This window comes from Tupaia chinensis, unplaced genomic scaffold (assembly GCF_000334495.1).
Source record: "Tupaia chinensis unplaced genomic scaffold, TupChi_1.0 Scaffold000113_1, whole genome shotgun sequence".
In the NCBI taxonomy this organism is placed as follows: Eukaryota; Metazoa; Chordata; class Mammalia; order Scandentia; family Tupaiidae; genus Tupaia; species Tupaia belangeri.
The window spans coordinates 7657217-7672077 of record NW_006159577.1 but is presented as its reverse complement, the minus strand read 5'-3'; the positions used below and the strand labels follow the sequence as shown (position 1 = coordinate 7672077).

Genomic DNA, 14861 nt, shown 5'->3' with positions numbered 1-14861 from the left:
GCAAACCTAACGGTGGCAGCGGCGGTGCCTCCGCGGCGTCGTCGGGCACTAACTTACTCTTTTCTTCCTCGGCCACGGAATTCAGCTTCAACGTGCCCTTCATCCCAGTCACTCAAGCCGCCGCTGCCCCGGCCTCCCTGCTCTTGCCCGGAGGTAGAAAAGGGGGGCGGTCCCGAGGGCTGACTGTGGGGAGGCGGATGGGGGACGTGGAGTGGGGAGGGTCAGACGGGAGGTTTTCGTTCTACTTCCATCAGCCCTCTGAGGAACGTGACGTGGCCAGTAGTAGTCAGATTTGAGAGGGCCAGGCTTTGGGGTTTTTGGAAAGCCATGAGGCTTCCTCTTCGTCGGAGGAACCTCCTCTGTTCTGAGTTGTTCAGAGTGCTGGGCCCTATGCGCTGGCATTCTGCAGGTCTTCCTTGAACACCTACCGGTGTGGCAGGTCCTGGTAGGGGACGCAGGGCCTTCTGGGTTACAGGGCGATCTTCTGCCAGAAGACTCCGTACATACAGAGGGTATCTCCTAGGATGGTCAGTTCTCCTCTCCTAGGATAGACATGTAATGTACGCAAAGGAGAGCTGTAGAGGGGCTGGCGGGTGGCATGGTGGTTATGATGCTGGACTCCTACATGGCTGACCGTGGTTCAAGTCCCAACCTGGTGGCTTACTTTCTCACTCTCTGTCTCTGTCATCAAATTAAAGGAAATAATGATGAGTGAAATTAAATAATTTTTTAAAAAGTAGAAATGAAAGTGTATTCCTACGTCATCTTTCAAGATGGTCCGTTACTTCTCTAAGATGCTTTTTCTCTCTTAGGCCCCACTGTTTTGTGCTTCTGTAGCTCTCTGTCATATGTATATTATTTTTCGGTATTGATGTGAGACCATGGTTAGGAACACGGACTTTCCACGTGAGGGACTTTGAAGGGTTTTACACAAGGCAGTGGAATGAGAGGTTCAGGTAGACTGGAGTTTTCTCAGATTACACTGGACTAAGGCTGATAGGAGCAAGAGTGGTCAATCTGGAGGCCATTGCGAGCTGCAGGAAGAGTGGATGGCACTCTTGCTTGTCAGCCATCGTGGGTATGAAGAGCAGGGAACAGAGGTGAGAGAATTTTAGATTATAAAATTGTAGATTTAGTGCCTCACTGGAGGCCAGGCTTTCTGTTCTGGCTATCAGCACAGAAGCCTTTTTCTTTCTTTCTTTTTTTTTTCTTTAAAGAATTATTTTGTTTAATTTTATTGATACATTCATTTCTTTCTTTCTTTTCTTTTTTTTTTTTTTTTTTTTGAGAGTTTTTTGCTATAGGGCACACGCACTTGACAGAAAGACAGAGACAGAGAGACAGAAAGCAAGAAATCACCCCCCAAGGGGGATGGCCACACCACAATCCCTTCTCCTCCATTCTCCTCTTGGGATCTTGGGCATGCACACACACGTGCCCGGCGTGAGTTTAAGCTACCAGGTCCGTGACGTGAACCACAGTCAACTACGTGGGAGTCCAGTGACATAGCCATTACGCTAACTGCTGGTCCCATTCATTTATTTTTTTTTAAATAATTATTTTTTATTTAGTTCTATTGATTGTCATTATTTTATTTTTTATTTTTTTGAAGTTGACCAGAGAGAGACAGAGAAGGAAAGTGAGAAAGCAAGCTGCCAGGTCTGGGACTCTGTCCGTGGTCAGCCATGTGGGAGTCCAGCCACCTTAGCCACCATGCCACTTGCTGGCGCCATCATTTATTTATTTTTTAATTTGTCCAGAGAGAGAGAGAGAGAGAGAACGAGCGCATGAGTGTGTGCGAGAAAGCAAACTACCAGGTCTAGGACTCAAACTGTGGTTGGCTATGTGGGAGTTTCCAGCACCTTAACCACCACACCACCTTCTGGTCCCCAGAGGCTTCTTTTCATTCTGTAATTTTCTCTTTCTCTTTTAAAATTGTTTTTGTTTAGTTTTAATCTTAAGACTGAACTTTGTGTGTGGCACAAAATGGATTCTGTGTATTTCTCAAACAAATATCTGAATGATTACATGAAGTGTATTAGAAGAAAGAATCTGAGAGACTTGAGGTTTCTTGTTTGCATGTCTGAATGGTTATTGGCAAACATCTATTGAGAAAATGAGATGGTAGAAAGGACATAGGGCAGTTAAGATATTTTGCTTGTAAATTTTGCTAAGTTTGGGGTGTATGTGGCTGAGTCTGCTGTAAGTATTGAGAAAATAGTTTGAACATAGGTTCTGGAACACGTGAGAACAGTCTGAATTTGAGATGGAATTGGGATGGCACAAGTCAACAAGTACTCATTAAAATTGTGGATCTAGGGCCAGCTAGTGGTATGGTGGTTGGGGTAGCTGGATCCCACATGGCTGACCTTCCAGTTTGAGTCCCACACCCAACTTCTTGAAAAACATGCTGGACACATGCATGTTTGTGCACCAAACCCTGAAAGGAGAAACAGAGAAGGGATTGTATTATGATCATCCTCCGTGGTGGGATAGAATGCTTTCTTACTTTCTTTCTATCTTATCTTTCATTCTTTTCTCTCTCTGACAACTCAAGCATCCTCTGGTAAATTTAAAACAAAATGAAAAGTTGTGGATCTACATGGTTATGCATGTTCTTGTGAAATTAGAAAGGGCTGCTGAAGTGAGGCTAGTATTTCATCTGAAATTGACACTAGTCAGAAAAAGACATCTCAGGCTAGGTCAATCTCAAGTTCTCTTAAAATGTGAAAAATAGTACAGAGGTTTTTTCCCATGCTTTTTACCCCCCCACACTTTTTTTTTTTTTTTTTTTGATTTAGTTTATTCCTTTGATGAGGAAGGGGTAACAGGAGAGAGGAAGAGATGAACATTGACGTAGGCAGGCACCCTTAACAGAGTCCTCATGCTAGTATCCTCCCCCCGTGTTAGCCAGCCAGGATAACAGCAAGCCAGCATATACAGGGAAACCTTAATATTGATCTGGGATCTTCCCATATGACTTCAGCATTGGGGAGTGTTGTGTTACCTGTATGCTACTGCGTCTGTTCTTTGTGTTGTTTTTAAAAATTTTGCCAGAGTGTGTGTGTGTTTTTGGGTGTGGTGGGGAGAGAAAGCAAGCACCCGCCATGGGGAATGATCATGTCACAATTCCTTCTCCATTCCTCCTTCCTTTTAGGATTTTGGGCACATACATGTATGCATCCAGTATGTTTTTCAAGCTGCTGAGTCTGGGACAAACTGCACGGTCAGTAGGCTATGTGGAATCCACTCACCTTAACTACTATGCCACAGTCTGGCCCCCATGTTTTTAATTGTTGGGAGTTGAATGAAGGAATACAGTGGGGAAAAGAAAAAGAAGAAAAGCAATGCACATGAGTCCAGATGAGGTTTGTGGACTGAAAAGAGGGATGAAAACTGCAAGTAGGAAAAGTAGACTAGTACAGATAAAAAGAGCCTCCTGCAGGAAGTAATATTTCATATTTAGTTACTAAAAAGCATGTAGGAATATTTAAAAATTTTCAAAAATTTTACTTATTATATTAATATTATTATTATTATTTAATTTGACCAGAGAGAGACAGAGACAGAGAAAAAGGGAAAATAAGAAAGCAAACTGCCCGGTCTGGTACTCAAATCATGGTTGGACATGTGGGAGTCCAGTGCCTTAACCATCACTCCACTTGCTGGCCCCAGAGAGGAATATATGAATAGTGGAGTATTTTTGTTAAATTGATGTGTGTGAAGTATAGTTGAGAGCAGCCTGGGATCTCAAGCCAGAATCTCTTAAGAGTCCTGTGGTCTCCTTCCAACAGAGATCAAGACAGAACCCAGAGCTTGAAAGAAGGCCTCTTTTTGGCAGATCTCCAAAGGCAGGGACCATAGTGTGCCTTTTTTGCTACAAGCGGGTCTACCCCTCTGATGGCCTCTGTACCTTCAGCAATGGGATATAAGAGGGAGAGATTGGGGGCTGACAGGTGGCATGGTGAAGGCGCTGGACACTTCCACATGGCTGACCATGGTTTGAATCCTGGACCTGGTGGCTTGTTTTCTCATTTTCCTTCTCTCTGTGTCTATCTTTGGTCAAATGAAAATAAATGAATGAATAAATAAAATTAAATAATTCTAAAAAAAAGAAAGATTGGGAGGGGAGAGAGGAAAACTATAAGCTGCACCATGAACGGTTAGTAAGGAAGGGTAGGGTGGACTTTTGAGGTCATGTAGAGGGAAAATGTTTTTAATTTTATAACTTTAGGGGCCAGTCAGGTAGCTTGGTGGTTAAGGTGGCTGGATCTCACATGGCCGAGTATGCAGTTTGAGTTCTGAACCTGGCGACTGGATAAACAAGCCAGATGTGTGTGAGTATGTACCCAAAATCCTGAGAAGAGAATGGAGGAGAGGAGATTGTGGTGTGGTCATCCCCTCCCGGGGAGGGGGGTGCTTTCTCATTTTTCTCTCTTGTGCTTTCTGTCTCTCTTGGGTGAGCACATATACCCTATAGCAAGGTAAAAAACTTTTTTTTTTTAGAACTTTAGCAGAACAGAAGAGAAATTGTTTGGAGTTGATAATACTCACAGTGAAGATCAAGTTAGGCAAAGGGGAGAGAGGAGAACATAATGTCCCTTGGTTAAGAAATGATTTTTCTTGTTGTTTGAGGTTCTGTAATGCCTAATTATCTGATTGTCATAGTGCATGGTTTTAGAAATGGCAATGAATAGTTGACCTACTTTGCCTTGGGAATACAAATGCCACATGTTCGTTTGTACAGTAAGTGCTTTGTAGGTAAGAGCCCTGACACACCCCTTCTTGTCAACAGAGCTAATATCTGTGCTCTAGTTTGTCATAGCTGTATAAATAAAATTAGGTATATTTGGGCAGTAGAATAATAAGAATTATTTCTTACCAGGAAAATAAAGATTAAAAATAACATGTAAAAATAGGTAGAGATTTTCACTCTTAATTTTAGAAGCTTTTCTATACAAACATATGTATGTATATATTTAGTTTAGCATCTATTTATTTACTTGTTGTGATATGTGAGCTGCCAGGTCTAGGACTTGAACAATGGTCAGCCATGTGGAAGTCCAGCGCCTCAGCTACCATGCTGCCTGCCAGCTCCACAAATATATGTACTTATAAAATAAGCAGTAAATCATTATTTATTTAAAAAGAGTGAAAGGGTATGAACCACAATGTTAACAGTGTTAACAATGATTGTCTCTGGGAGATGGGCTTATGAATGAATTATAATGTTTACCTCCATTTGTTTTTATTCTTATTTTCTAGTATTTTGTTTCAGAGAAAAAAGTTTTCAAATAAATCTTGTTTTTCTTTGTAATGTTGAAATATTTATAAGTTTGAACAACAAACTAAGAGGTACAATTGCTACTTCTTCCTTTTAGAATCATGTCTACAGAATGGTACAGTAGTCTTTAAACCATTTACTCTTCCGTTTCAGAGGATTCTACAGATGTTGGTGAGGAGGACAGCTTCCTTGGCCAGACTTCTATTCACACATCTACTCCACAGACATTTAGTTACTTCTCTCAGGTATCAAGCAGTAGTGATCCTTTTGGGAATATTGGACAGTCACCATTAACAACTGCAGCCACACCGGTCGGACAGTCAGCATTCTCCAAGCCCCCGACTGCTCTCCCTTATACAGCTGGATCCCAAGAAGTGGTAAATGCTTTTTCTCCATCCGTTTCGAAGGCTCAGTATGGTGCTCCACCTTCCTCACAGATGGGACTGAATTCTTACCTGCCTTCTCAGCCGAGTAGTAGTCTCCCTCCTTCGAATTTTGGAAGCCCACCTCAAGGAACTCCCCAACAAGGATACAATCCGTATCGCCATAACCCTGTCAGTAGCAGGGCTAATCCTTACATTGCACCGCCACAGCTGCAGCAGTGCCAAACACCAAGCCTTCCCACTCATCTTCCACCCTCTGGGCCCTCTGGACCCCCCGTACAGATGTACCAGATGCCTCCAGGATCCTTGCCACCGGTATAGAGACATGTTTTTATATCTAACTGTTCACTTTCATTTTTCTGTCTCATGTTAGTTTGTGTCTTAAAATATATTGTTCATTCTACAATTAATATGTTAATATGGTGATAAGTTATTTTCAGAGATATTCTTAATTAGATAATTGGGTCGTTTGATAAGTCACAATGCATTTTTTGCATAGAAAAATAACATCATGACTTTTCTGATGACCCAATACATATTTTGAAGTAAACGTTCTTCTAAAGACAGCTCAGTGGATGGTTCTTATTTTAGTTTATATTACCGGTTTGCTGAAGTAGTAATTGATTTTAATGAATTAGCTGCATGCCAAAATTTTTAAATTTTAGTGTAAGATACCAATAATAACTGTCATCTGGTACTTGTGAGAACTGAACCAATGATCATGTTAACAGATTGCCAGCTTCTCATCTTTTAATTATACTGTTCAATCAAAACACACAATTTACAAGAACTAAAATGGATTATCCTAGTCATTTATTTATAGAGTATAGATCTAGAGTAACATCTGCATTGGTTAAACTTTATGAATTTCCATGATCCTTTTTTTATTCAGCTGTTAAACTGACTTTCCAAAGAAAATAAACTGAATTAAAAAAAAAAAGAAAAAGGATTACAGTCCCCACAGCATAGCATAGCATAGCAGTTAAGCCCTCTTCTTTAGGAGCCAGATCCCACATGGCCAATTATGGTCCTGGTGGCTTAAAAAAATGACAGATTTATGTGCATGTGTGTTCCTAATCCTGAAATGATGGCGAAATGGAGGGAATAGGACTGTAGCATGAACACACCCCACTGGAAGGCTTTCTCTCTCTCTCTGTCTCACTCTCTCCCCCTCTCTTTCATGAGCACACATGCCCTCTGGCAATGAAAAGAAAATCTGAACAGGGGCTAACCCCATAGTTACTACACATGACTGATCAAGGTTTGACTCCCCACCCAAAATCTCTATGGAATGGAGAAATGGAGGAGTAGGTGATCATGTCCTATTGGGAGATTTTTTTTTTTTTCCTTCTCTCTCTCTCTTTCTCTGTCTCTGGTCAGCATGTGTGCCCTCTAGCAATTAAAAAAATTTTTTTAAAGGGCCAGTGAATGGCATGGTGATTAAGGTGATTGTATCCCTCATGACCAGTTGTATGTTTTGAATTTTGGACATGGTAACCTGAAAAACTTGCTGGTGGGAACCAGCAGTTAGCGTAATGGCTATGTCGCTGGACTCCCACGTAGTTGACTGTGGTTCGCTTCCCGGACCCGATGGCTTAAAAATCACACCGGGTGTGAGTGTGTGCGTGCCCAAGATCCCGAGAGGAGAATGGAGGAGAAGGGATTGCGGCGTGACCATCCCCTCTGGGGGGTGATTTCTCGCTTTCTGTCTCTCTGTCTCTCTCTGTCTGTCTGGCGAGCGCACGTGCCCTATAGCGAAAACCTCTCAAAAAAACCAAAAAACAAAAAAAAACAACTTGCTGGTCACGTGCATATGGATGCCCTGCCCGAGATCCTGAAAGGAGGGAAAGACGACGGAGAAGGAATTGTGGTATGACCACCTCCATGGAGGGTACTTTTTAACTCTCCTCTCCTCCCCTTCCCCCCCTCTGGCAAACACATGCACCCTCAGGCAAAAAAGAAAAAAAAATTCAAGAAAAATTGCAGAAATAAAAGTAGCACCAAGAACACTCTAATATCCTTTATTCCAGACTTACCTATCACTAACATTTTATTCTATTTGTTTTTTTACCCAGGTTTACCTGTCATTAACATTTTATCCTGTTTTGCAATCTTCCTGCATCAGCCTGCTGAGTAGCTGAGACTACTAGCAGGTGCCCTAGTGCTAGTAGTCTTTTAGGAGGAGCAGGAATTGAGCCCAGGGCTCCCATGTGGCCTCATCCTGCTGAGAAGCATTGTGTGCCAGGGTGTGCTGTGTGGTTGGGCCCCATCCATTTGTTTATTTGTGCATGTACACACTCTTGTGTTTTTGAACCACTTCCCTCTCTTTCTGCTCCTCTGTTCCACTTTCTTTCTTTCTCTATATATAAGACGGAAACTCAAAAGGTTTGTGAATTGAAGATAAGTTTATTTTGGTGCAAAGAATTTTGAAATTCATGCATAATTTTTTAGAGTTATTTAACTTTATTTATCATTATTTAATTATCATCATCATTATTATTATTATATTTTAATTTGACCAGAGAAAGTGAGAAAGCAAGCTGCCAGGTCCAGGACTTGAACTATGGTTGACTATGTGAGTCCAGTGCCTTAACCACCATGCCTGCCCCTATTGCTTTTTTTTTTTTTTTTGATCAGAGAGAGGTAGAAAAGGAAAATGAGAAAGCAAGCCACCAGATCCAGGACTCAAACTGCAGTCAGCCAAGACCCAGGGGGGTCCAGTGCCTTAGCCACCACACCACCTGCCAATCCCCCAGTGTGTGTGTGTTTTGTTTTTTTTTTTAAAGAATTATCTATTTATTTAATTCCATTAGTTATTATATTTTAATTGTTTAAAATAACTATTTTTTTAATGTAACTTTATTTTAATTTGAGAAGAGATGGACAGAGTGAGAGACAGAGAAAGAGAGTGAGACAGCAAGTTGCCAGGTCCGGTACTTGAACTGTGGTCAGCCATGTGGGAGTCCAGTGCACTTAGCCACCATGCCACCTGCCGGTCCCAGTTATTATTTTTAATTTGATTAATGAGACAGAGAAAGGGAAGGTGAGAAAACAAGCTGCCAGGTCTGGGACTCATACTGAGATCTGCCACGTGAGATTCCAGTGTTTTTATCCACCACCTGCCGGCCTCCCAGTGTGTTTTTCAAGCTTCCGGCTCTATGACACGAACAGTGTGTTTTTCAAGCTTCCGGCTCTATGACCCGAACTGTGGTGTTGACCATGTGAGATCCAACTGCCTTGACAACTTCGCCACCATTTTTAATGGCTCTAAAGAATTCCAGCATTCGGGGCCAGTAGGTGGCATGGTGGTTAAAGGCACTGGACTCCCACATGGCCGACCACAGTTCAAGTCTCAGACCTGGTGGCTTGCTTTTTCACTTCCTCTTTCTCTCTCTCTCTGTCTCTCTCTGATCAAACTGGAAAATAATAATGATAATAATAAATAAAGTTAAATAAAATAATTCTTAAAAAGAAGAGACCTTTAAAAAAAAAAGAATTCCAGCATTTGATTGAAATAGAATTTCAGGTTTCCTTTAGACATTTAGATTTCAGTGATTTTTTTATTATAAATAACTTGTGGATTATTTTCAGTCATGTTTGTAACTTATTTATTTTTATGTTATACTTATATTTTTTCCTTCTTTTATATAGCTTATTGGCATAATATATATTTTAGTCCATTTTTCTGTCCCTATAACCGACTACTACAGACTAGATTATAAAGAATAGCAATTTACGTAGATCATTCTAGCTCAAGGTGATGAGGGCCTCCTCTGCTCCTTTCTGCAGAGTCCTCAGGTGATACAGAGCATCACATAGGGAGGGACAAGGGTGTATGCGAACTCTGCTCTCTCTCCCTTTTCTTATAAAGCCACTTCTATTCAATCATGGTATTTATTTTTTAAGAGATTTTTGCTATAGGGCAAATATGCTTGCTGGAGACGCAGAGAAAGAAAAACCACCCTCCAGGGGGATGGCCATGCCACAATCCTTTCTTTGTTCTCCTCCTGGGATCTTCATGCATGCACACATGTCCAGCCTGATTTTCAAGTCACTAGGCCCAGGACTTGAACCACGGTTGGTCAGGTGGAAGTCCAGGAACAGAATCTACACAACATCTGCTGGCTTTGTAATTGTATTTTTAGGATAAATTCTTAGAAGTAGAATGACTGGGTCAAGGAAGACATACCTTAAAGTTTTTTCCCCTTAATTTATGAAGAGTGTGCATGTGCACGAGAGAGAGAGAGAAAGGGAGGTTGAGAGGAGCATCCTTCATAGGGTCTGTTCACGTTGGGATCCTCTTTCTCTAGTTTTTTAGCCCTTTGGGTGTTGGGTGCTCACATACATGCCTGGTGAGTTTCAGGCTGACAGGGCTAGGGATTTGAACTGCAGTTGCCATGTGGGATCTGACTTCTTTTGAGCAGTGCATTACTGCTGCATCATGGAGCCAACCTGGAATATGCACATTTTAAAGGACAACTCATAGAAATGAATTCTTTGCCAATAGTATAAGCAAGTCTAGTTCACTTTGCGACTGATTTTGGGTTTTAGTAGATTAAAATAAAAATTTGTTTTGGCATCACTATTACCTAAATAATTGCCCAGAAATACATGTAGGATAATTATTACTAAGGTCAGTTTAGGTCATAAACATATACAGAACTGTTCTTTCAAACAAATATAACTATTAAATTTGGTATCTCTTTCAGATTCCTCCTTCAGCACAGTCACCAACACAACAGCAGGTACTTGCTAGATCTGCAGGTCCCTCTATGCAGGTACCACCTCCTTTTCTACTTCAGAATCAGTATGAACCTGTTCAGCCCCACTGGTTTTACTGCAAAGAGGTCGAATACAAACAGCTATGGATGCCTTTCAGTGTGTTCGACTCTTTGAATCTTGAAGAAATCTATAACTCAGGTAAGTACTAATCATGTATCATTAGTATCTGATCTTAAGAAATGAAGAATATTCTTGGCCTACTTTTTATGATGTTAGGTTCTTTTTTGTTGTTGTTGTTTGTTGTGAACGTTAGGTTCTTTTTTTTGTTGTCGTTTGTTTTGTTTTGTTGTTGTTTTCTTAGGTTTTTGCCATAGTGTGCTTGCCAAAGAGACAGTGAGGGAAAGTGAGAAGTCACTCCCCGGGGGGGATGGCCACACCACAATCCCTTTTTCTCCCTTCTCCTCCTAGGATTTTGGGCACACATGCACATGTGCTCAGCATGATATTGGAGCTGCCAGGTTCAGGACTTGTACCACAGTCAGCCATGTGGGAGTTTAACACCTTAACAACTATACCCCCTGCTGGCCCCAAATATTAGGTTCTTTAATACTTGTGTACCCCGCTAGACTCTGTGCCTTAAGATGGTGATGTTAAAGGCCAGCTGGTGGTATAGTGGTAAGGCCACTGATCTCACATGGCTGACTGTGTGGTTCAAGTTGTGTGCTCTATAGCTTGAACAAAAAATACCTGGTGTGTGTGTACTCATATCCCAAGAACAGAAGGGATTATAGCACCACCTCTCTCTCTGTGTCTCTATTGTACATGTGCCCTATTTAACAAAGTAAAAGAAAAAAATAAAGATGGTAATGTTAATATATAAATCCTGAGTTATCCGAGCAAGGTATTTGAAGAAATGTGTTGGTAATTTCCTTCTTTGTTTAAAGGTATTATTTATTTATTTATTTTTTGTTTAAGTTTATTTCTTCCATGAGAGAGAAAAATAGCATTCCCAACGGGAGTCTTGATGTTGTAATCCATCCCCATCCTCAGTCAGTCCAGGATCATGGGCATGTGTGTACCTGACATTTGGGGTGATAGTCAATCTCACAGAATGTCATGTCATTATTATGCCACTGTCCAGCCCCCTAACGGTGTTTCAGTTAGAGAAGTAGAGTAGCTCATGTAATTCAGGTTTCAGTTTTCCTATTTGTAGCTCTGGAAGCATTTCCCATGGAACTTTCGTTCTTAAGGATGTCTATAAAAGAAGTATTCTTATGAATTTGGAGATGCTGTTCATTACATTCACTTGAGAGAGATGGTACAGAGGAGTTTCTTAAGACTTTGTGGAGTTGTCTCCCCCCTCCCCCCAAATTATCAGGGGATGTATTAGTCAGAGGAAGATAGAGAGATAGAGAGGGAGAGGAAGAGGGAGCAAATACTCTCAGTGGAGAGTGGTCTCACCACAGTCCCTTTTTTTTCTCCATTTATCTATCTTGTCAGGATTTTCAGCATGAACATGTGCCCAGTGTGGTTTTTCAAGTTGCTGGGGCTAGGATTCAAACTGCTGTTGGCCATGGGGGATCTAGCTCCCTTAACCACTTGGATATGGAGCTGGCCCAAGATTTGGGGAAGTCTTATAGTATAGAAATACATTTCTTTGTATGTCCTGATATTAATTTGATCATAGAACTTAAAAATAGCCTATTGATACCCTTTAGAAATATACTTTATGGAGAATTGATTTTTATAGACATTACTGCTTTGATATAAAAAAACCCCAGTAATTTGAATTAGTTTTTGATCATTAAAAAAAATAATAATGGTGAGAGGTCATACATGCTGGCTAGAGAGAGACAGAGAGATGGGGAGGGGATAGGGAGAAAGCCCCCCCACCCCGCCCCGTGGGGTATGGTCACTTCACAATCTCTTTGCTTCCATTTTACCATCCTGTCTGGACTTCGGGCACACATGCATATCATGTTTTTAAAAAACATTTGGACTGGGGCCAGCAGATTGTATACTGGTTATGTTGCTGGATTCCTTCATGGCCAATTGCGGTTCAAGTCCTGGACTCTGAGGCTTGAAATTCACGCTGGGTGCATGTGTGCCCAAGATCCCAAGAGGAGAATGGAGAGGGAATTGGGCGTGGCCACACCCCCCTCCCCCAGTGATTCCCTCTCATTGTCTCTGTCTGTCTCTCTCCGGTAAGCGCATGTACCCTGAGGCAAAAATCTCTAAAAAGAAAAAATGATAATCTTTTGGGGGCTAGCAGATATGATGCTTATTGCACTGGACTTCCACATGGCTGACTGTGGTTCGAGTCCTGGACCTGATAGTCTGAGGTTCGTGCCTGGCGCATGTGTGTTCATGCCCAAAATCCCGAGAGGAGAATGAAGGAGAAGAAATTGCAGAGTGGCCATCCCCCTGGAGGATTTCTCACTTTCCCTCACAGTCTCTCTCTCTCTCTGTCTCTTTCCAGTGATCATATGTGCCCTATAGCAAAAATATCAAATAAACAAACAAAAACATTTGTTTTGGTGGGCCAACCTGGTAGCCTAGTGCTTAAGTCTCCCACATGGCGGTCTGTGATTCAAATCCCAGCCTGTAGCCTGAATAACATGCCAGTGCATGTGGCTGTATGTCTGAAATCCTGACAGGATAGAGAAATAGAGAAGGGATTGTGATGTGACCATGTTCCATATTCTCTCTCTGTCTCTGACTAGTGTATTTGCCCTCTGGCGAGTAAAAAAAAGAAATTTGGGGGCCACCAGGTGGTGTGGTAGTTAAGGGTGCTGGACTCCCACATGGGCAGCTAAGGTTTAAAGGACCAGACCTGGTGGCTTGCTTTCTCACTTTCCTTTTCTCTCTCTCTCTCTCTCTCTCTCTCTCTCTTGTTCTTTCCCTCTGATCAAATTGAAATAAATAAATAAATAAAGTGAAATAATGTAATTCTTTTTTTTTAAAACAGTTTTTTGCCTTAGGGCATGCGTATTTGCTGGTGAGAGAGACAGACAGACAGAGACAGAGGCAATGAGGAATCATCCTTGGGGGTGATCTCTTCTCCGTTGTCCTTGCAGGATCTTAGGCATGCACACCTACATGCCTGGTGTGATTTTCAAGCCACTGGGTCCAGAACTCTAACCATGGTCAACCATATGGAAGTCCAATGATGTAACTGCTCCGTCATCTACTGATACCCTATTCTGGCTATTTTTTCTTTGAGCAGCACAGATTACTCTTCAGGCTTCTGTTTTTAAATAAAAAGTAAGCTTAGTTCTTTTTCTCTGAGAATTAAACAGTCTTCATAGTTATCATTTATTTTTATTAAATATGCCTTGAGGGAACCAGCAGGTGACACAGTGGTTAGGGTCCTGGACACTCTCACATGGCTGACCATGGTTCTAGGCCTGGACCTGGTGACTGCTTCCTTACTTTCCCACTCTCTTCTTTGTCTCTCTCTGGTCAAATTAAATGAATGAATAAATAAAATTAAATAAGTAATTCTTTTAAAAAATTAAATATGCCTTGAAATGGTCAGATAAAATGTGGACTTTGTTCTGTAGTCCAGCCGGACCCCGAGAGTGTGGTTCTAGCTACAGATGGAGGGCGCTACGATGTGTACCTCTATGACCGAATGAGGAAAGCTGTGTACTGGGAAGAGGAGCCCGCTGAAGTGAGACGCTGCACCTGGTTTTATAAGGGAGACACAGACAGCAGGTTTATTCCCTATACGGAGGAATTCAGTGAGAAACTAGAGGTATGGGTGTCTTATTTTTTTATGCTTTCCTTTATTAAAGAAAAAGGCCATGCATGCATTGGAGCTTCAAAAAACACCACTCACAGTGGGACTTCATAAGATAGTGTGTCTTGATGCAAGGAAGATTGCTTTTTAAATTATGCTATCACACATGAGGTACTAATTGTGTCCACATACCTAAAGGTAGAATATATATCTTTAGGGGGACATCTCAGATCTCATAAGACACTGTATCATACCCTGGAAAGAACTTGGGCTCATGGGGTTTGTTGTTGACAACAGATGCCATACATGGATGTTTTGAGATGAATGTTTAGTAATGATTTGATTAAGCTCTGATTCATGTGAACCTTTTTTTTTTCTTTTCTTTTTTTGGAAAGGTTTTTTTTTTCGCTATAGGGCGCATGTGCTCGTCAGACAGGCAGAGAGAGACAGAGAGACAGAAAGCAGGAAATCACCCCCCAGGGGGGATGGCTACGCCGCAATCCCTTCTCCATTCTCCTCTCAGGATCTTGGGCATGCACGCACACGTGCCCGGCGTGAGTTTAAGCCACCGGGTCTGAGACTCGAATCGCAGTAGACTACATGGGAGTCCAGCGACATAGCCATTACGCTAACTGCTGGTCCCATGATTCGTGTGAACCTTTTGCCATGTGATGCTGCAGCAAGAAGGCCTTTGCCAAATGCCAGAATCTTGTTCTCAGACTTCCTAGCC

General features: G+C 41.8%; 1 protein-coding gene across 1 annotated transcript in view; it reads left to right on the top strand.

Moving 5' to 3' along the window:
* SEC23IP (SEC23 interacting protein) overlaps positions 1–14861 on the top strand; it is a 73054-nt gene that overhangs the window by 165 nt on the left and 58028 nt on the right. The window contains exons 2-5 of the mRNA XM_027770130.1: positions 6–153; positions 5438–5982; positions 10377–10587; positions 13953–14146. Of these exons, the coding sequence (XP_027625931.1) occupies positions 6–153; positions 5438–5982; positions 10377–10587; positions 13953–14146 (1098 nt within the window). The remainder of the gene's footprint in view (positions 1–5; positions 154–5437; positions 5983–10376; positions 10588–13952; positions 14147–14861) is intronic.